Here is a 22,469-nt window from a genome sequence, read left to right as displayed (position 1 = left end):
CTGCGGGAAGGAGGAGGGGAATGGGGGATGGGATGAGTGGGGACCTCAGGGAAGATACCACATCATCTTGCTTTTGGACTTGTGTTGAGGTACTAACAGCCTTTTGGTTGATAAGAGCACTGGATTTTTAGTGGGGAGACTTGCTTTCAAATTCTGGCTTTGCCACCTGAGGGACCCTTCCCACACTTTCATGCAGCAGCCAAGTCTTCAAAGAAGCAGCTGTAACCTTTTATTGTTGTTATTTCAGTTATGTCCAACTCTTAGTGACCCCATTTGAGGCTTTTTTGTTTGTTTGTTTGTTTGTTTTTGGTTAGGCAGTGGGGTTAAGTGACTTGCCCAGGGTCACACAGCTAGTAAACGTTATGTGTCTGAGGCTAGATTTGAACTCAGGTCCTCCTGAATCCAAGGCCGGTGCTCTATCCACTGCACCACCTATCTGCCCCCCATTTGAGGCTTTCTTGTTAAAGATACTGGAGTGGTTTGTCATTTCTTTCTCCAACTCATGTTACAGATGAAGAAACTGAGGCAAGCAGGGTAAAGTGGCTTGCCCAGGGTCACACAGCTAGTAAGTGTCTGAGGCCAGTTTTGAACTCAGGAAGAGGAGTCTTCCGGACTCTAGGCCCAGCACACCATCCACTGTACCACCTGGCTGCTGTCAAGAATCAGTTACAGCCACTACTGCTGTCTCTGTGACCCAAGGCAGGTTGAGGCATTAAAAGGGAGCTCTGTTTTCAGCTAGGGGTCAGTGGCAAGAACACTAGACCAGTGGGTCCCCACCTTTTAGAGTATTAGGACTTCTTTTTAACAAAATTAAGGAATTTTATTATTCTCTCATGTGACAGTAATGCCATTAGGATCAGCGATTTGGTACACAGAGCTCACCTAGTCTGTGCTCGTTTTATACACAAGGAAACACACGTCAGAGATGTTAACTGACAAGTCTAGAGTCAGACAGGAAATAAGTGACAAGGGCTGTGGCAAAGGGTATGCTGACTTTAACCCTGTCTGTACTCTTTCCAAAATACTAGCTGCTGAGAGTTGCCCAGAGTTGACTTGGTTTTCCATTAGTCAAATGAAGGATGTGAAGCAGCCCTATGATGGGGAGAATGAATACACAAATAACTCTGATACGAGTACAAAGGAGAGTTCTGGGCAAAGTGACATGAGGAGATGGGATTGATCACTTTCACCTGAGAAGAGAGAAATACCTCCTCTTACAAGCTTCAGGTGGAGGTCCAGCTCCTCCTTATCCTTCCTGAAAATAAAGAAACTTGCTAGCTTCGAGATCCTTCCTTCCCGCTAAGGTGTCAACACGTGATAACAAAGAATAACACGGCTCTTTTTGCTTTTAGAACGTGCTTTCCTGGGGCAGCTAGGTGGCACAGTGGATAGAGCACTGGCCCTGGAGTTGGGAGGACCTGAGTTCCAATCTGGCCTCAGACACTTACTAGCTAGCTGTGTGACCCTGGGCAAGTTGCTTATCCCCCATTGCCTCAAAACAAACAAAAAACTTCCTAACATTAGAGTATCTTGGGTCATAGTGGGTTCCCCCCTCATTTGAGGTCTCCGGGAAAAGCCTGGATGACCATCTGGCGGAGATGAAGTAGAAGAGATACATGTTCAGTTATGGGTTCGACTAGATGGTTGGCATTGCCTCAAACGGAGACCTGGGAAAGACCTTAGCTTAAAAAGGCCAAGGTCTCCCACTGTATCCAGGGCCATCTCCAATCATCCTCATCTATGTTTTGTCAGATGGCTCTGAAGGAGAAAGTGAGGCTGGCCACTTTGCATAACCCTGCATTGCTTAAATCCAATTCACTCAATCATCATGGCATCGCCTTCCTGATATCACGGTGTTCTTCGAGAACAAAGGACAAACAGTAACAGACTAGATGGTTACTAAGGCCCATTTCAATCCTGAAAGCCTGTGGATTTGGGGTCTGTGAGTGATACAATTTCTTTGCCAGCCAGGCGACAACCAGAGTGTAGAATCTGGGAGACAGCAGACTTTGTTCCCATCTGTGCCCCAAGGCCATGGCTAAGCAAAAGAGAATCTTTTGAACTTTCACAGGACTCATCTGACATGATGCCATCACAATACACCGAGCAGAGAGAAAATAAGCCTTTACTTACATGGAATCATGGAGTCCCAGAGCTGGAAGGGACCTCTCCACTTAGTCCAAATCCCTCCCTGAACAAACATCCTCTCCCTGGTATTCCCAGGAAGTGGCTGTCAGACTTTACTTAATCTCCAGGGGTGGGGAACTCACTACCTCTTAAGGCAGTCCATTCCATTTTAAAATAGCTCTTTTAAGAAGTTTTGCTCCACATTGAGGCTGAAATTTTGCACCCTTGTGATTTCCTCCTAACATCCCTAGTTCTTCCTTTTCCGGCCAAGCAGAGAATGTCTGACCCAATGCAGAGGTGTGGCTGGAGTGAGGAAGACATGAGTTCAAATCTAGCCTCAGACATTTATTAGCTGTGTGACTCTTGGAAAGTCTAGACCACTGTCTGCCTCAGTTCCCTCAACTGTAAAACAAGGATGATGATAATAACACTTCCTCCCAGGGTTGTTGTAAAGATCAGATGAGTTAATTGCCAAGTGCTCAGCACGTTGCTTGCCACATACTAGGTGCTTAATAAATGTTTATTCCCTTTCCCTTTTTATGGGACAGCCTTTCAAACATTTAAAGACAACTATTATGTTCCTCCTTTTCTTTTGCAAGTGAAGAACTCAATTCTTTTCAACAAATATTTATCTAGCACTTAACCATGCACTGGGATTACAAAAGTAAAATGAGATAATGCCTGCCCTCCATGAGCTTATATTCTACCAGGTGGATACAGCAAGTATGCAGATAGATAAATAGATAAATAAGATAATTCAAGGATTCAAAGATGGAGGAACCAAAGAAGACTTCTTTAATTGCTCACCTTATGGCCCTGTTTGTGGCCCCCTCCCCACTCGGGTCACTTTTCCTGGGATGTACAACAGCTTGTCAGTGGCCTTGCTAAAGTATCAAGACAGAACCTAAAATTTTCCATACGTGTGGTCTGGTGGGCAAAGGCAGAGTGGTGCTATTACCTTCCTCACTCTGTGTGCTACACTTCTCTGAATGCAGTCTCCGATTACATTAGTTTGTTTTTTGCTTTGTTTTGTTTTTATTGAGAAGGGGAGGTCACGGCATGCCGTATTATTGTCTTTGTTTTTCCTGGTGGTAGGAGGTAGCTACTGTTGACCACACTGTGGACTCACACTGAGCTTGCCATCCACTAAAACTACAAGCCATTTCCCCCCACCCCCCTCCAAGACCTAACATCTAACTATACCTATCCCATCCTATATTTGTGCCATGGACACTCAAGTATAGATCTCGTTTCAGTTGTTTTTTCAGTCTTGTCTGACTCTTCATGACACCATTTGGGATTTTCTTGGTAAAGATACTGGAGTGATTTGCCATTTCCTTCTCCAGCTCATTTTACAGATGAGGAAACTGAGGCATACAGGGTAAAGTGACTTGCCCAGGGTCACACAGCTAGTCAGTGTCTGAGGCTGGATTTGAACTCAGAAGATGAGTCTTCCTGACTCCAGGGATGGCACTATATCTACTGCACCATGTAGCTGCCAGGTACAGATCAGGTCAGATCTTTTCATTATGTTCATCTGCTCCTTATCTGTCCCTAGAGTTATAGAATCATAGGTTTTTCAAAGTGGAAATGGATATCAGAGGTCACCCAGTCCAACCTATGTCAGAAACATGACTCCCCTCAATGCCACCCTTGACAAGTGGTCATTGAGTCTTTTCTTGAATCTTCAGGGATGATATGCTCCTTACCCTCTTTATTTGGACTGGTCTGCTGGATCACGTTCTTACACAGGGAAGGCACTTGATAAATGTTAAATTTAGTGGAATTTTGTGCAATGCTGCCTGGTGCTCCACAATCATCTCCTGATGTCATGTTTCTGGTTTGGCCTGGCTGTTCATTTGGCCTAACTACTCACTCTGGGTAAAAAGTGACCATAAGGGACACCTGTTGTCCAGGCTATGCTAAGCAGCTGGATGGAGAACCTATACACTTGGAATAAGGAAGACATGGGTTCAAGCCCTGACTCTGATGTACTACTGGCTGTGTGGTCCTGGGCAAGTCACTTAAGTTTTGTCTGCCTCAGTTTCCTCATCTGTAAACTAGGCGTAATAATAGCATCTACCTCCCAGAATTCTGAGAATCAAATGAATAATGATTGGCTATTAGTTCTAAATAGCAAGGTGGTGCAATGGGTAGAGTGCTGGGTCTAGAGTCAGGAAGACCTGAGTTCCAATCCAGCCACAGACACTTACTAGCTGTGTAACCCTAAGCAAGTCATTTAGTCTTTTGGCCTCAGTTTCCTCATCCATAAAATGGGAATAATAATATCACCTCCCTCCCAGTGTCGTTGTTGTTAGCATCAAAGGAGAACGAACATGTAAAGTTCTTTGCAAAAGCATTATACATATGCTGCTGCTGCTACTGATGTCCAGCTAGCTTCATCCCTTCCTCCCTTCGCTACATCAGCATTACTATGGTCTTAGACATTATTCAAATCAATATGTAGTGTTTTGAAGGAACTTTTAAAGGCTATAAAAATGTCTCCAACTTGCCTCAAAATGGACTACAATTGAGAACAGGTTTTGTTCAAAAGGCAAAATTTAGATGAAAAGCTTGATAGGGTAGCATGGTATGCCAAGAAAACATATTCCTGGATGAAAATCCATAGGTTGAGAGGTTATTTAGGTGAGAATCATCATCAACCTCCAAAAAAAGGTCTGTGTAAAAGGTGTTGTTTTTATTATCAGCATCATCAATGGAAAGAGCGATGTGGTAGTCATAGTCTATGATGTGATGTCTGACCAGAAGGAGGAGGAAATGGATGATGAGTTCCAGAAATATGTCAGAAATAGCAACAGATGCATGATGTGGGAATGGTGGGGAACTTCAACCTTCTGAACATCCTGCTGGCTGTGTTGTTGTACAGCCATTTTCAGTCTTTGTGACCCCATTTGGAGTTTTCTTGGCAAAGATGCTGGAGTGGTTTGCCATTTCCTTCTCCAGCTCATTTTATAGATAAGGAAACTGAAGGAATTAGGGTTAAGTGACTTGTCCAGGATCACTCAGCTAGTAAGTATCTGTGGCCAGATTTGAACTCAGGAAGATGAGTCTTCCTGACTCCAGGCCTGGTGCTCTATCCACTGTACCACCTGGCTGCCCTGAATATCTGCTGCTGTACTCTTTCAAAAAAGAAAGAGCTGACAAATTTTTGACTTGGTTTGTTGATAATTTTGTTCTTCAGGAAAGGAAACAATAGGGGGAAATTGGACCATATTCTGAGCCAGGAGAGGGCCTGATTGCTGAAGCAGGTAGGAATTAGGAGAATGTTGGGAAAAAAAGTGACTATTCTCTGAGAATTTGTGATAGATAAGCAGGGAAAAGTTGAGCATAACTAGACACAAATCCCAGATTTGGGGAGAGCCACTTTCAAACTGGAGAAAAGACAGGAGGGATTCCTATCTTAGAAATTCTACAAAGGAGGTCAGCTCAAGAGGGCTGGGATGGTTGAAACAAATTCTGACTAAACAAACATAAATGACTCTGAGGAAGAAGAAGGGTAAAGAGAATGATATGGAAGCACAGGAAACTCATTACCAAATCTAGATTTTAAAAGATACACCAAAAGATAAAAATAAGGGTGGGTAAAAGAGGATCATTACAAAAGTGTGGCTTTGTTCTCTAAGAATAGTGTCAGGAGCCAGAATGAGCCGAGGCAGGTAATGGACATCAAGGAACACACACACACACACACACACACACACACACACACACACACAAAGGGGTGATAAACTATGTTAGGGGCAAAACAAAGATTAAAAAAAGGATAGAATTTGAGGTGAATAGGATGGCAATAAAGAATGATACATAGAAGACAGGACTGTTTAACTCTATTATCTCTGTCAAGGGGAATGGTGTATAGTTTTGGAAGCTTAGAACCTGAAAAATGAAATATGGGGAGTTGAAATTCAAATGAAGAGATGGTAACAGAGAATTTAGCTCCCCTCATTGAATTCAAATGTGTGTTCAAGGATGGACCATAGTATGACCCTGGATGAAAAGGAGGTTTTATGGGCCCTGAATCCCTGGGAAAAGGCCTTAAAAGTTAGGGAAAAGGCACAGAAAAGGAAGAAGGTGACATTTTTAGTTTAGCATTCATGGCCCTCCATAATCTGGCATGGCTGTTCCTTTGCATAGAAGGTAAGCTTCTTGAGTTCAGGGATTGATCCTTTTTTTTTTTTTTGGACTTTGTATCTAGAGCACCTAACACGGTGCCTAGCACACAGTAAGCAGGCATTTAATAAATGCTTGTCGATTGACTGTTTTGCCACCTTATCTGATATTACTCCCTTCCATGTGCCAAACGATCCATTCTTGCTGTCCTTTATGGGCCTGGGCCTTTGTTCATAAACTTTCCTAAGCCTCAAAGATCTTTCTCCTCACCCTGCCCAATCTCTGCCTAGTAGACTCCAACCTGTCCTTTAAGGCTCGACTCACATGGTCCTTGAGAGTACAAGTTGTTTCTTCCTTTGTCTTTTCATCACCCAGTTCCTAGGATAGCGCCTGGCACAAAACAGGTCCTTAATAAATACTTATTGATTGAGCTCCTCTGTGAAGTCTACTCTGACCCTTTTAGTATACATAAAAAAGACCCTTTTTCAGACCACTCATAGCATGCTGTCTGTCTCTTCTGACTTGTGGATTTTTATTTTGTATTATAGTTATTTGTGTGTCTCTCCCCCTACTAGATGGCAGGCTCCATGGAGAAGGTTTCTTATTTATCTATCTCCTCCAGCTCCCAGAACAGAGCTCTGCAAATAAGAGGAGCTTAAGGCATGTTTGTTAAAATGAATTCAATTGAATTACTCTCTCCCAAACCTGGCTGTCTTTAAGCCCAGTGAGATGAATTGACCTTTGGCATTCCTGCCTCAAGCTGAGGGACTTGGAGACTGAGACACTAGGCAGGTTGGAGTTTGATCTGAGATGTATGGGGATTAGATTTGTGTCTTGGTGGGTTTAATTGGCTGCTGTGTTCCACCCTGGGGTTTGGGGTCTATAGCTGGAAATAGTTTGAAATTGAAACATGATGGGATGAGACTAACAGGAGGAGAGAGTGTCCTGTTCCTGGAGGGGGTGGGAGGGAAGGAAAAAAAAGGAGAAAAAAAATTTACACAATAAATTCATTATATATTTTAAAAGAGTAGCAAGTTTTGCATAATAGATTTGCAGTTTCATATGCAATCACCTTTTTTTGTTATACTATTTTAGGGAAATGCTTTTTTGTTTCATAAATTAAAAATAAAGTTAATCAATTTTTTAAAAAAGGAGGATGAAATTTAGAAGCATCAGTTCTGGGCAGAAAAGCATGTATGAAGGAGGGGGCTGGACTAGATGATCCCTAAATTCAAATCTTCTAAGGTCTCCTCTGTATTTTAACATTCCACGTTCTAAATACCCTTCCCATTATAAAAGTTATGTTCTTACCTAAATTTGAAGGTCTTTTTGTGATTTGATAGTCTATGTTCTTTGGTCTTTTTATGTCATAGAAGCAGCAAGGTGGTGCAGAGGGTAAGGAGTTGGGTTGGGAGTCAGGAAGACCTGAGTTCAAATGTGGCTTCATACAATTACTACATGTGTGACCCAGGCCAAATCATTAGACCTCTGTCTCAGTTTCCTCAACTGTAAGATTGGATAATAATAGCACCTACCTTCCAGGGTTGTTGTGAGGATCAAACGAGATCATATTGACGATGGGATTAGCATAGTGTAGGCCACATAGCAGGTGCTTTCCAAATGCTTGTTTCCTTCCTCCCTCCCTCCTTCCTTCCTTCCTTCTTCCCTTCCTTATTAGCAGATTAACTCTATAGCCATCTTCTTGACCAGGTATTTGTGGGTTTAATTTCCTAACAAAAGCTTGTTCCAAGGGAACGGACTAAGTCCTAAGCTAGCGAGCTCCCCATCACAGCAGGCTATATAACCATTTTCTTTTTTTTTCTTTTCTTTTTTTTCCAGGCAATTGGGGTTAAGTGACTTGCCCAGGGTCACACAGCTAGTAAGCGTCAAGTGTTTCATCTGAGGCTGAATTTGAACTCAGGTCCTCCTGACCTCAGGGCTGGTGCTCTATCTACTGCCCCACCTAGCTGCCCCAGTATAACCATTTTCTGATGGGCCAGTATGGTGTAATGGGAAGAACCCCGGATATGAAGAGCCTGTCTGAATCCAAATCTCAATTCTGTTACTTGGGGTTCAGTGTCTCCATTTGTAAAATAAAGGAGGTGGGCCTCGAGATGATTCCTAAGGCTCCTGCCATCTTCAAATACTAGGATTCTTCATTGCAGAAAAGATCCCTTCTGCTCTGAGAGTCTCTGCTTCTGTGACCAGCTCGCCACAAGGGGGCAGGATTGGGGTGTGAAGTGGCCAGCCTCAGGCCCCAGCTTGTCAATTCTAACGCTTAGCCCAAATGCTTCTACAGCTGGTTGTTTCATTCATCTTTCCTGAGTCTGGATTTTAACTAGAAGCACCCAGGAGAATGGAGGCCTGGGGTCACCGTCGGCCCTGCTTTAGGGGCAGTGAAGGAGAAAGGAGGAGGGGTATAACCACTGCCTAACTTAGAGCCCTGAGAATTGTTTCCTCCATAAAGTACGTTATTGCAAAGCAATTAGTTCCATCCCTTTGAAGACAAAAGCTGCCAGAAGTAAGAGTTTCTGTGTGGTTTGTCCTTACCGTGGAGAGCCTGCCTCTTTTTACTCCAAGCCACAACAAGTAAATGAATTATTTCTAGGAAACAGCAGCCCCAGTGACTGATCAGGGATTGGTCAGATTTAAAGTAATGGAATGTGAATTTCCCCCTTCCCAAACCAAATTTCCACTACTTAAATTCACAAAAATGTAACCTTGTAATATTATAAGATGAGACGTGGGGGAATCTTTGTAAAGAAATGCTGTTGGCTGAAAGGAAATAGCTGATTTCTTTCCAAAGAATAAGATGGCTCTTTTTGATTTTAAAAGTACTTTCCACATACGTTAGCTCATTTGGTCCTCACAGTGACCCTGTGAAGGAGAATCAGAATCAATAAATGTTAATGTTGGAAAGGAAGGCAAATCATGGACTGCTAGAGCTGTAAGAGACCTAGGACATAGAGTTTTAGAATCAGAAGGAATCCTGGAACAGAGAACATTAGAATACAGAAAAAAGACTATGAATTGGAAGGAGCCATAGAACATAGAATGTTCTATAAGAACCTTAGATATCATTTAGTCCAGAGGTTTTAACATGTGGAATTTCAGGGGGTCCATGAACTTGGATGGGAAAAAAAATCATTTCTTTCTTTTTACTAAGTTCTAACTGAAAATTTAACATGTCATTCAGTTATTTTAAAAACTTTTTTTTTCTTTTTCTGAGAACAGGGAAGAACATTAGTGCATGTTGTCTCCCCAGTTAGACCATGGGTCCCTTGGGGGTCTCTTGACCCTTTCTTGGTATCCCCAGGACTTAGCATAGTGCCTGGCTCTAGCAGGTACTTAATAAATGCCTGTCAATTTGACCTGGAGGGTCCATAGGCTTCACCAGACTTCCGAAGGGTCCATGGCACATACAAAAATGATTAAAAACCTTTAATCTATTGCAACTCTCTCATTTTTCACATGAGGAAATTAAGGCCTAGAGAGGGGGAGTGAAAAAAGCTGCCTGTGTCGTGAAAAACCATGCCGAGAATTATAGTATTCAAATTCCCCTTCAAGGATAGACTAGCTGTGTGACCCTGGGCAAGTCACTTAACTTTTCTGTTCCTCAGTTTCCTTATGTATAAAATGGGGCTAGTAATAAATAGCTTCTCTTTCATAAAGTGAATTTGAAGATTAAATGTGCTGACATATTTAAAGCACTTTATAAACCTTAATACCTTCTATCTATGTTAGCTATTGTTACTGCTATTACTATTGTTAGTGGTGACAGAACTCAGATGAGAATCCTGGTAGGTAGGGCAGGGACTGTTATCCCAATTTTATCAATGACCAGTAGCTGAGCAAGGATCTAAACTGGAGGACACTGGACATTAAATGTAATGCTGCTTCTAATCTGTCTCCTTGCCCTGGGGAGTCTGGGCAGCTTCTTGTCCAACAGCCTTGTATAGTGGACAGAGCACCGGTAGTGGAGTTGAGCCTGCTACCCTTGGCTTTATCTCTCGGCAGAGCTCCTTAACCTCTCTGGGCCTCCTGACCTCACCTGTAAAACAAAGACCTTTAAGATTCTAAAACGCTATCATTTGAAGAGTCTTCCGTGGTCTTTATGAAATTCTTAAAGCTGCATTTAAGTGCCTTGAGAGTACCTTGTCTAGCACAGTACTCTACACACACTAGGTGCTGAATACTGTAGATGTTTGCTATGTGAATGAATGGTCTGGTCCTCTTCTTGTTCTTCTCCTCCTCCTTTTATACCGGAAAGGAGTAGGTCAAACTGACTCAAAGAACTTGGCATCTGTGAATGAAAAAATGATCAACGTGGCCCTCCTGCTGTAGAGGTGCTAGCCAAGCTGTTTTTAAGGTGGAGGATAAACCACAATACTGAAGCTTTGATGAAAAGGGGAATGGGTCTTAAGACTATGCTGGGGTCCTGTTTTCAATCCTAGGCTTTGGAGTGCCTTTGATTTTGTAGAAAGCTTTAGGGAAGGACATCTGATTTGAGATCAGAAGAATGGAGTTAGAGCTAGCTTTGCCAAATATTATGTAACCTAGGGCATGCCTCAGTTTCCTCATCTGATCCGTAAAATAAGTTTTTTTGGGGAAGACTGAACTTGAACTAAAACTGATCTTTCCTTTCTTAAATCTCTCCTACTGGTATGAACTGAACTTTTTCTCAGAGCAACCTGCCTACAGAGACACTATCCTTTCCATCATAGTGATTTGTGCACACACACATCTTCTTTCCAATTACATTGTAAGGTCCTTGAGAGCAAAGTTTGTGTCAGATTTATTTTTTGTATTCTCAGTCCAAGTACCATACCTTCATTTAGGAAGTGCTTAGTAAATGTTTGCTGAATTAAATTGAGTTAACTTAAGAGGAGAAAAAGAGAAAGGAATGATTCTGAAGGCAGAAAGACAACCTGAGGGTTATGCATGGAAGGAGGGGTAGGGCATTGGTTTTGGTGGGCAGTCTGATTCATTTCTGATGGAGTGAAAAGGTAGGCAGGGGGTGGAGTATTGTGAAAAACTTATCTATTACAGTATAGAGAAGAAACTCAGGGAGAACACTGGACCATCAGTCAGAAGACTTGGGTCCTAGTCCTGCATTCTAATACTTCCCAGCTATGAAATATTCTTTTCCTCTGTGAACCTCAGTTTCTTCTCTTGTAAAATTAGACTAGATGTTCTCCAAGATCCCTATGAGCACTCTCATTCAGTGTTCTATTGTCTGACATTCTCTATTAAATGTCCTTTCTAGCACTAAGATTTTACATTTTTGCATGTTTTTTCCTAAGATTTTTTCCAAGTCTAAAATTCTATAGTCTGTGTATTCTAACATTCCATATTCTAAGGTCACTCCTAGTTGTAAAATTCAGTGATTTTTAGACGCTAATAATTGGCATTTATAGGGCACTTTAAGGTCTGCAAAGTACTTTGCAAATATTATCTCATTTGATCCCGATAAGGAAACAGAAACAGACAAAGGTTAATTGAAATTCCTGGGGTCACTGGTAAGTGTCTGAGGTTGGATTTGAACTCAGATCTTCCTGACTCCAAGTCCAGCACTCCATCGACTGTGCTATCTAGTTAGCTGCCTCTATTCCCCACCCCTTCCCTTATTTTTTCCTTTCCATTCCCAACTGGTAGTCCCACTTTCTTCTCTTCCTCTCACTGGCTAGCTACCTGAGTCCCTGGGCAATTCCTTGATCTAGTCCTTACAACATTTCAGAGGTTCTTCTAACTATGGTACTTAGGGTGATTGCTCAGACCCACTGTACTCTAGGGATAGCTCTGGGTTCTATAAGGGGAAGGTTATTTGTCTGTCTTTTTTATTTATTTATTTACTCATCACTATACTTATTTATTTATTTATTAATTGCTTATTTATTTACTCATCATTACACTCATTTATGTATTCATTTTTTCATTGATCTATGACTCTATTTACTTTTACTATAATAGTTAAAAGGTAACCATCTATAAAAGCAAAACATCTGAAATGACAAATGTTCAGCGCTACGATCTCTCCAACTCAGGATTCTTTCTTAATCTTAAAGATTCTTAGTCATAAAGATTAAGAGTTTGGTCCAAAACATTCCAAACTGACCCTAAAACTCATTAATGGAATAATAAATTCATAGAACTTTAGATCTGGAAGAGACTAAAGGCATCATCTATCATCCATGAATATGTAATAAGTTTAAAACGACAACAAACCTGTCAAATAGTCAGAAGAGCTCAGCAATAGAAAGGACCGGTTTTGAGGCAGTGACCTCTCCATCATCAGAGGTATTCAAACAGACAGTAGAAGCTCACATTTCAACTTAATATTCATAAAGTGCTTTCCTCACAACACCCCATGTGATCTGAAGGATAATAAACTGATGTTCTTGGCAGTTAGGAGGCACTAAGAAAGAACTGTGGAGAGGACCAGGTGGAAAGAGGTCCCTTTTGTCTTACATTCCCCTAAGACAGAGTTTCAGTTCTTTCGCCGCTAGTTAATTTATTGGGCGGCTAGGTGGTACAGTAGATAGAGTTCTGGGCCTGGAATCAGGAAGATTCATCTTTATGAGTTCAAATCCAGACTCAGACACTTAGTAGCGTTGTGACCCTGGGCAAGTCACTAACCCTGTTTGCTTCAGTTTCCTCATCTGTAATATGAGCTGGAAGAAGGAAGTGGTGAACCACTCCGGCATTTCTGACAAGAAAACTCCAAATGGGGTCACAGCCTGAAATGACTCAACAGCCACTCATTGTAGGACTTTCAGCGAGTTCTGTCTCCTCTTTGGCCCTGTTAAGCTTTGAAATTCTACTAGTTTGAGTGAATCGATGACTGGAAGACTCTGAGATCATTTACAAGGTTATGGTTCTCCTTTGTCCCTGGGGTGGGCCCTCTGCCGGAAAAGCCCATGCTTTGAAGCCAGATAGGTCTGTCCTCAATAGCCAACAATCAATCCTGACACAAGCCTAGCACATAGTAGGCAACTGGTCCATGCTTGTTAACTTGAATTTATTTGTTCAAATTTTATAATAGAAGTGCCTTCTCAGATATGTTCTGAAACACCTGCCAATCAAAATATGTAAAATGAATACTAATTAAAAACACTGGGGAATGATAGGATTGCAAATGCAGAGTTGGAAGGACTTTAGAGGTCATCTAGTGTAATTTCCTCATTTGACAGATGAGGAAACTGAGGCTCGGAGGGGTTAAGTAATTTGCCCAAAGTCATCCAGGATTTGACGCTAGGTCCTCTTTTTAATGTAGCAAGGACTTCTGAAGTCAATTACCTTGTGTTGTGAAGGATCATCCCTTAGTGTAATAATACTTCAAGGACCTATGATTTCATCATTGTGAACCTCATTAAACCGATCAATCAATAAATATTTATTAGAGCCTACTAAGGGCCAGGCACTCTGGGATACCAAGAGGCAAAAGGCAGTCACATCCCCCAAGGAGCTCACAATTTAATGAGTAAATACTAATGAATAAACCAGTGCAGACTGCCGTCCCTAACCCGTCTTAGCAGACAGACTTAATGAATTATTGCATCCACACATGAAATTGCATTCACCCACTGGTAGCCGATCCTCTGGTGGCTAGTTTGTGGATGGCTGACACAGTGTGCTGTTGGAGCTGAGTTTAAAGCCTTTCCAGTGTGGTAGAGCTGATCAGAGCTTGCACCCCACTTGAATAGCCTTCAGAAACACAAGTTCACCTGCATGCCACGGGGATGCATCAAAGGGCTATCTTTAAAGGGGTAATGGTGACACTTGCTTTGGCATTGCTATGGAGCTTTGCATTTATAAAGCTCTTTCCTTCACTGTCATGAAGCCCGTGTTCTCATTTGGGTGTCCCAGCGATCCTGCAAAGTGGGGGAGTGTGAGTATTATTATCTACATTTTTTTAAATGAAGGAGGTGGGGCTCAGAAAGGGTCACCAACCCGTCCAAGGGTAGAACTTGGAACTTGAATCCGGGTCTTTTGACTCCAATCTAGTCAATTCTTATCTGTAAGCACAAAACAGACATGTCATGAAGATTACCAGAATGGTTTAATTGAACTGATCTGTGTCAAGATTCTCACTACTGCTTAAAGCTGTCACAGCTGAATGCTGCTTGGGCAGCGACTGGTCAGTCTGAACTTTTTGTCAAATAGTGGAGATTGAGAAGACTTCATTGCTTCTTTTAACTTTGCTTTCCAGAAGGGGACCCTGAGGCAAATGTTTTTTTGTTTTGTTTGTTTGTTTTTTGGCGAGGCAATCAGGGTTAAGTGACTTGCCCAGGGTCACATGGCTAGTGAGTATCATGTGTCTGAGTCCAGATTTGAACTCAGGTCCTCCTGACTCCAGGGCCAGTGCTCTATCCACTGCACCACCTAGCTGCCTCTATATCTTTTTTTTTTTCTAAACAGTTTTTCAAAGGTAGAAACAGCCCCCTGAACTGATCTCCAGTATCCCTGAAGAGAGGACGATTCAGGCAGGCTGTGGTGCCAGTTTGACGGGGCAGAAAAGTTTGAAGGAGACAGAAGCATGAGGGAGGAAGAGAGGGAAGCCAGGATTTGATTTGAAATGCTTACACAGGCCTGAAATATATTTTAAAAGTACATCCTTCATTTGAGGCAGCTCGGTGGTACAGTGGATAGACCTGAATTCAAATCTGGCATCACCCATTTACCAGCTGTGTGATCCAGGGAAAGTCACTTTCACCTCTGACTGCTTCTGTTTCCTCATGTGTAAAATGAGGGATGATAGTTGTACCCATTTCACAGGGCTGTTGTAAGGACCAAATGAGATAAAGCACTTTGTAAACCTTAAGGTGCCGGATACAGGCAGACTATTAGCTACTTGCTCTTTTCTAGAGGGGCACAAATGCCAGTATTGTGTGTCTATGTGATGCTACATGGCTACACATCAAACATCATGATATGGGAATAACTCAAATGATAAACTCTTAAGTCTAAAGGGCAGCAGACCATCCTGGGTGTGGTGAACATCAGTAATACTAGCTAACGTTTGCATAGCTTTTTAAAATTCATAAAGCACTTTACAAATATCATCTCGTTTAATCTTACAGTAGCCCTGGGAGGTAAATGCTACTATTACCTCCATTTTACAGATGGGGAAACGGAAACAGACAAATGTTAAGTGACTTGCCCAGGGTCACACAGCTAAGAAATGTCTGAGACTGGATTTGAACTCAGGTCTTCCTGGGCCCGGTATGCTATCCACTCTCTATGTACCACTTAGCTGTCTACTTGATGAGTGAAGTCAAAGTGTATTGAATCCAAGATACTGAGACCTTAGATGACCACACAGGACATGGACTGGTCATATAAGAAGAGTGAGGGACAACAGCTCCACTGGAAAATGAAAGGCAGAGTGAAATAGTGGATGTAGTGCTGGATGGGGCATGAGGAAGACCTGGGTTCAACAGTGTCCTAGTAAATGTTTAACAACCGGCTCTCTGCACTCAAAAACATACACATAACACACCTTTACTTTTAATCTGCATTATTAATATTTTTTCCCATTACTGTCTTATGTCTATATAATTGCAAAAAGCCCAATAAATCAAGCCCTGATGTGCAGCATTTGTTGATTCACACTGAAAATTTAACAATCAGCTCTCTGGAACCTGTTTGAGCTGGCTCCAGCAAACTCCTGCATGGATTTAAACCTCACCTTAGATAATTATTAGCTGTGTGACCCTCCTCTGGGCTTCATTTTCCTCCTCTGCGAAATGAGGGGGTTGGACTCAGTGACATGTACAATGTGGGCAAGGATGGAATGGCCTGGATGTATCAGGTTTGGTGCCCATGGAGGGAGAGGCCACACCATTCAAGTCATCCATCCATCAAGGAACAAAACCAGCTATTATTATTGCTATTATTTACACATCCATCAAAGAATAAAAAGCTATTATTGTTATCATCATCGTTTTTATACATCTATCAAAGAATCAAAAGGTCAAATGTTTTTACCACATATCAGCATCCATGTCAGTCCATGAATGAGCCAGAGACAGTAACTCCAAAAACACATGTGTGAAGACATGCATGCACCCACATGTACAGATAGATGAATGGACATTATCCAGCACCCCCGTATCTTGGCCATCTTTCCAAGGAAAAATCACAGAATAATACAGAGCCTTAGCTGCTCTTGAGGCAAATTCATTTAGGTCTGGGGAGGCGGAGGAGGTTTGCAGAAGACAACGTGCCCAGGGATACAGCTGTACCAGCAGAGAGGTGGTCTTCATTCTTCTGGATATTTTGATTGTGGGGAAAGAGACACTTCAGAAAGGAGGGGCAGGTAGGTGGTCTATCGAGGAAGGACCACAAGATGAGAAGGGGCAGAGACAAGGGGAAGAAGCACCCTAGGGCAAGGCATAATGTTCATGATGTGACCCTAAAGCAATAAGACTAATACTCTGGGTGGCTTGTAGAATCACTGTCATGACATCATAGTCTAAGTCACAGAACAGCAGCCACGGAAAGGATGTTACATATCATCTTAGAGGTAATGTAATGACCAGGTGGTGCAGTGGATAGAGTACCAGGCTTGGAGTCAGGACAGTTCATTCATCTTCCTGAGTTTGAATCTTGCCTCAGACACTTCCTAGCTGTGTGACCCTGGGCAGGTCACTTACCCCGTTTGCCTCAGTTTCCTCATCTGTAAAATGAGCTGGAGAAGGAGATAGCTAAACCACTCCAGTGGGGTTTACAAAATGGGGTTACAAGGAGTCAGACACAACTGAAAATGACTAAGCAGCAATAAAAATGCCAGAAAAATGCTGTTTTTGGAGTTCAAGGACCAGGGTTCAAATCTCAGTTTGTGACTCTTATTACTTGTGTGACTTTGTTAATTTATTTATTTTTGGTTTTCAACATTCACTTCCATAAGATTTTGAGTTCCAAATTTTCTCCCCGTCTCTTCCTTCCCCCCACCGCAAGGCAGTGTGCATTCTGAATGCCCCTTCCCCTAATCTGCCCTCCCTTCTATAACCCACCCTTCCCTTATCCCCTTCCCTTATCCCCTTCCCCTTCTATTTCCCTGTAGAGCAGGATAGATTTCTATACCCCATTGCCTGTACATCTTATTTCCCAGTTGCATGTAAAAACAATTTTTAACATTTGTTTTCAAAACTTTGGGTTCCAAATTCTCTCCCTTCCTCCCTCCCCACCCCCCTCATTGAGATGGCAAGCAATTCGATACAGGTTATACATGTGTAGTCATGCAAAACACTTCCATATTAGTCATGTTGTGAAAAACTAAGTATATTTCCCTTCATCCTATCCCACCCCCCATTTATTCTATTCTCTCCTTTGACCCTGTCCCTCCTCAGAAGGGTTTGCTCCTGATTACCACCTCCCCCGATCAGCCCTCCCTTCTATCATTCTCCCCCCCCCCCCGCCGTGTGACTTTGGACAAGGCACATCTCCCTACCGGGCCTCAGCATCCTCTCTGTAAAATGAAGAGGTTGGACTTAGATGACCTCTAAGGTGCTTATTAAATCTATGTGATGCTATAATCTACTCCAAAAGCTGAAAGAACTGAGTCCCAAAGAGGAATATCACTGGCACACAGTAAGCACTATATAAATGTTAACATTATTATTATTGCCTAAGGTCTGAGAGCTGATAAGTGACAGTCCCAACATGAACGCAGTCAGTTAGTTAATAAACATTTATTAAGCCCCTACTGTGTGCCAGGCACTGGGGATATACAGAAAGGAAAAAAAAATCTCTACTCTCAAGGGACTCATGATCTACTGGGGAAGACAACATGCAAAGAGGTATGTACAGATAATCTCTAGAGGAAAAATTGGTCTCAGGTCTTCTTACCCCATTTGCGGCATGGGAGTGTGCTGCACCCCCAGTGGACAGCCTTAAAGGCACTCTAGGACACAAACAATGAGAATGGCTGGATAATATGGAAGAAAACCTGGGAGTACTTTATCTCTCTGAGAATCAGTTTCTTCATTTGTGTAATGGAGAAAAAACCATCAAGCCCATTTTGTTGGCTTGTTGGGAGGACAAATAAAATCATGGGTCTATGCTTCCTGCTTTCCAGGAAGTGGCTGAGTGGAGGAGAAGGGGGTGGTCTTTCACCCTCCAGCATGCTTCTCACCCTTTACCCTAGCTGTATAGATTTACCATAGCTCACAGTCCCTGTAGCTCTTCTCTAGATTTTCCTGGAGCTGTCATAGTTTTCTTTTTCATCCTTCCTTCCTTCCTTCCTTCCTTCCTTCCTTCCTTCCTTCCTTCCTTCCTTCCTTCCTTCCTTCCTTCCTTCCTTTCCTTCTTTTCTTTCTTTCTTTCTTTCTTTCTTTCTTCTTTCTTTCTTTTTCTTTCTTCTTTCTTTCTTCTTTCTTTCTTTCTTTCTCTTCTTTCTTTCTTTCTTCCTTCCTTCCTTCCTTCCTTCCTCCTTCCTTCCTTCCTCCTTCCTTCCTTCCTTCCTTCCTTTCTTTCTTTCTTTCTTTCTTTCTTTCTTTCTTTCTTTCTTTCTTTCTTTCTTTCTTTCTTTCTTTCTTTCTTTCTCTCTCCCCCCCTTCCTTCCTTCCTTCCTTTCTTTTTCTTTTCTTTTTTAAAGGAGATGGGGAGACCCTCGCAGCTTGGAACCTACTCCATTCTTTTCTTGAAGGGAGGGGGTTGTATTCCTGAGCCTTTCCTCTCCCTCTCACACTTAATCCACCCATCCTCTCCCTCAGCCTACACCTCCTGCGGTCACACAGCCTAGAGTGAGTCAATGAAAACAACCCAAAGCTGTGAAATATAAAGACAGACTTCCTTTCAGCTGTCTCATACTACCTTCTTCAGCTAGTGTTCAACTGGGACCCCAGGGGAGGACCCTCATTTCAGTGTGATAAGGGAGAAAGTGCTCTGGATTTGGAGTCTGACAAGCTGGGCTGGAATCCCCTGCAGCTTACAAGCTGTGTGAACTGGTCAGGTTATTTTCCTATGCTAAGCCTCAGTTTCTTTATCTGTAAAATGAGTGTTCAACCAGATCCAACCTTCCTCTTTCTTTTCTTTTCTCTTTCTTTCTTTCTTTCTTTCTTTCTTTCTTTCTTTCTTTTTCTTTCTTTCTTTCTTTCTTTCTTTCTTTCTTTTTCTTTCTTTCTTCTTCCTTCCTCTCCTTCCCTTCCTTCCTTCCTTCCTTCCTTCCTTCCTTCCTTCCTTCCTTCCTTCCTTCCTTCCTTCCTCTCTCCCTCTCTGTCTCTCTCTGTCTCTCTGTCTCTCTTTCTGTGTGTCTCTCTGTGTCTCTCTGTGTCTCTGTATCTGTCTGTCTCTCCTTGTCTCTGTGTCTCTGTCTCTCTCTGTCTCTCTCTCTCTCTTTCTCTCATCTCCTTTAACTCTACATCTTGTCAGTTTGGGTCTCTGCCTTCCCCTCCGCACTGAAGGCTCTTTCTCTTCCTCTCTCCCTTGGTCTCCTACCTCTCTCCCTCTTCTTCGCCTTCCGTTCCTCTTTTCATTACCATCTACTCTCGCATCTTTAAGCCTCTCTGCTCTTTTGGGCTCTTTCCCCTGCCAAGGAGGGGTGGGCAGAACCCCAGGCTGTCTGTTGCCGCCTCTCTCCACCTCACTGCCTTCCTGTCCAGAACTTTGCTGTGGAGCCACCAGTGACTGATGATCCCCTGCCACGTGGATCCAAATTATCTTCTCCATCCATGGCTCTGTCTCCTTCGATGCCTGACTTTGGGTCCTTGCCCAGCAGGTTTTCCCTTAAACTTGTCTGGTCTGTCCTGGGTCCTCAGCATGTTTTCCCTAGAAAGTTTCCTAGCTAAATAAGAGAAGACCCCCTCCCCAAATGCAAAAAGGGTGAATGGAAAATCTTGCATTTTATTTTTGTATTGCTGTACTGTGTCCCCTGACTCCCAGCTGCATTGCTCTCTGTCACACCTGGGATGGAAGAGATTGGGTCTGGGAGGAACCACGTTACAGTTGAGGAAACTAAGGTTAAGACAAAGAAAGGTAGAATGGTAAAGCAGAAAGAGCTCTGGAGTCCAAGGACCTTGGTTCAAATCAGGCCTCTGAGGCTTATCACCTAGGTGATCTTAGCCCAGTCACGTAACCGCTCTGAGTCAATGTAAAATAAGAAGGGTTGGACTAGATGGCATACAATATCCTATCTGGCTCTAGACCTATGCTGCTGTGAAGGAAGGGTCTGGTACAAGTGCATACAACAAGGCAGTTTATCATCAGAGTCATTGTCTGGGATTGTCCTGTGAAGTGGGCAATGAATGTTTTATTATTCCTGCCTTACAGATGAGAAGATCGAGGCTCAGAAAGGGGAGGTGACCTGCTTCTCTCCCACACCCCCTTCCCCATTTTAGTCCCTCATCTTCCTGCACCAAGATAATGATAATTCACATTTTTGAACATTTTCAAGAGTACCTTCCTCTATGAAGTGGGTAATAGCTTCTGCTCAGATTTCTATAGCATTTTAATATTCACAAAACACATCCCTGGCAATGATTTTGCAAGAGAGGAAACTGAGGCATCAGGAGTTTATTGGACTTGTCCAAGGTCATACAACCAGTTAGCATCAGGGCCAGGACTCTATCACAGGGCTTCTGACTCCCAGGGCAGTCTGACTTTCATTACAACAAGTTTCTTGTACCCAAGTAGAAGTGTTTCCACTTTACATATGAGGAAACTGAGGCTCAGAACATTTGAGTAACTTGGTCCCCTTCCCCCAATGTACCCCTTTCCTTTTTCTTCCCTTTCTCACTCCTCCCCTATAATAATGGCTCGCATGTCTACTGAATCCAGATTCCCAAAGCGTTTTTTTTCTTAAAACAATAACTTTGTTTTTTTAATCCTCATGTTTACAGCCGAGGCAAAGAGAGTAAAATGATTTACCCATGGTCTAGTCGCAGAAAATCCTCAGAGGTGGATTCCAATCCAGATCCTCTTGCTCTGTTCCTTTCCCCCCTCCCCCATTTCTCTTCTCGCCTCACCCCTCATGGCCTTGCCTAGACTCCTTCCTCACATCACCCCCACCATTGACCTTGACCTCTCAGATCCCAGAATTTGAGGCTCTCTTTCTCTGGGACTGCCTCTCCTCCCCTCCCAGCCTCCCACTCACCTTGGAAAGGCTGCTTCCCGCTGCTGCTGCCGCTGCCGTCGCTGCCGCTATAAACCAGGGCAGAAGCCACCTCATCCCTGGAAGCCAGAGTTAGATACATTGATTGAACCCAGACTCCAAGCCCGGCTCTGAAGGGAGGCACCTTTCTGGGGAGGTTGGGACCAGTCCTGGACTGGCAGATACACATAGCCAGATATGCCTTCTCCCCCAGGCCCTTTGGGGGTTTTTATTAAAGACAGATCTGACGTCAGGGTGAAAGACAAGCCCCACATTTTCCTCTGAAGAAACTTTTCCTGCCTTCTCTCTCTCTCTCTCTCTCCCTCTCTCTCTCTTTTCCCTCCCTCTCTTTCTGTCCCCACCTCCTGCACTCTCTTGTTTTTGGCCTTAAAGGGGAAGTTACAGGGCTATCATTTCCCACTTGGGGCTGAAATGCCTAGGGAAGGAGGTTCCCCGTCCCTAGACGCTGGATCTTTCTTGCCGACAAGGTGACAAGAGCCAACATGAGGAGGGGGAGGAGACAGAAGATAAGATTACAAGGAGTCATTTTCAAATAGCTCCCAGTTAAAGAACGAAATCGTCTTCATTCCTTAGATCTTTCCCCTCTTCTGGTTTTCATTTGTCATCCTTCATTCTGCTTAACATTTGAGAGAGAATGAGAAAGACCTTTCCCACCAACAAAGGAAATGATAGGAATTCCCTAGAGCAGGGAAATGGTTTAGGGCAACCAGAATTCAGGGGAGACTGGACACTGTCTTGGAAAGTGCTGGACCTGAACTCAATCGAGACATGATGTCACATCCTGACTCCTGCATTTTACTAACTGTGTGACTCTGGTACTGTCCCTTCTCAAGTCTCAGTTTGCTCATTTGCAAAATGGGGACAATCATACTTTTATTAACTACCTTACAGAGTGGTTGTGAGGAAAATGCTTAACAAACTTATTTTTTTTAAATTTACCAGACCTTCCAATTCCATCATTTCAGGGAACTCCAGGTAAGGAAATGCCCTTTATTAATACTGATCAGTAATCAGTTGCTTTGCAAATTACGATTCTAGAGAGTGGCTTGGGGCACTGAGAAGTTTATTGATTTGCTCAGGGTAACACAGTCAAGCAAGA

The 22,469-nt window shown here is 42.9% G+C and overlaps 1 protein-coding gene across 1 annotated transcript in view; it reads right to left on the bottom strand.

The window, feature by feature from the left end:
• The window catches only part of CCN4 (cellular communication network factor 4), a 43,361-nt gene extending 21,700 nt beyond the window's left edge, over window positions 1-21,661 (bottom strand). Inside the window, exon 1 of the mRNA XM_020997919.1 lies at window positions 21,353-21,661. Within this exon, the coding sequence (XP_020853578.1) occupies window positions 21,353-21,427 (75 nt within the window). The 5' untranslated portion in view covers window positions 21,428-21,661. The remainder of the gene's footprint in view (window positions 1-21,352) is intronic.
• Window positions 21,662-22,469: the final 808 nt, after the last annotated feature.

The sequence above is a fragment of the Phascolarctos cinereus genome, unplaced genomic scaffold (assembly GCF_003287225.1).
Source record: "Phascolarctos cinereus isolate Bilbo 61053 unplaced genomic scaffold, phaCin_HiC Scaffold_4;HRSCAF=312, whole genome shotgun sequence".
Lineage (NCBI taxonomy): Eukaryota > Metazoa > Chordata > Mammalia > Diprotodontia > Phascolarctidae > Phascolarctos > Phascolarctos cinereus.
This window is presented reverse-complemented; position numbering and strand designations above follow the sequence as displayed.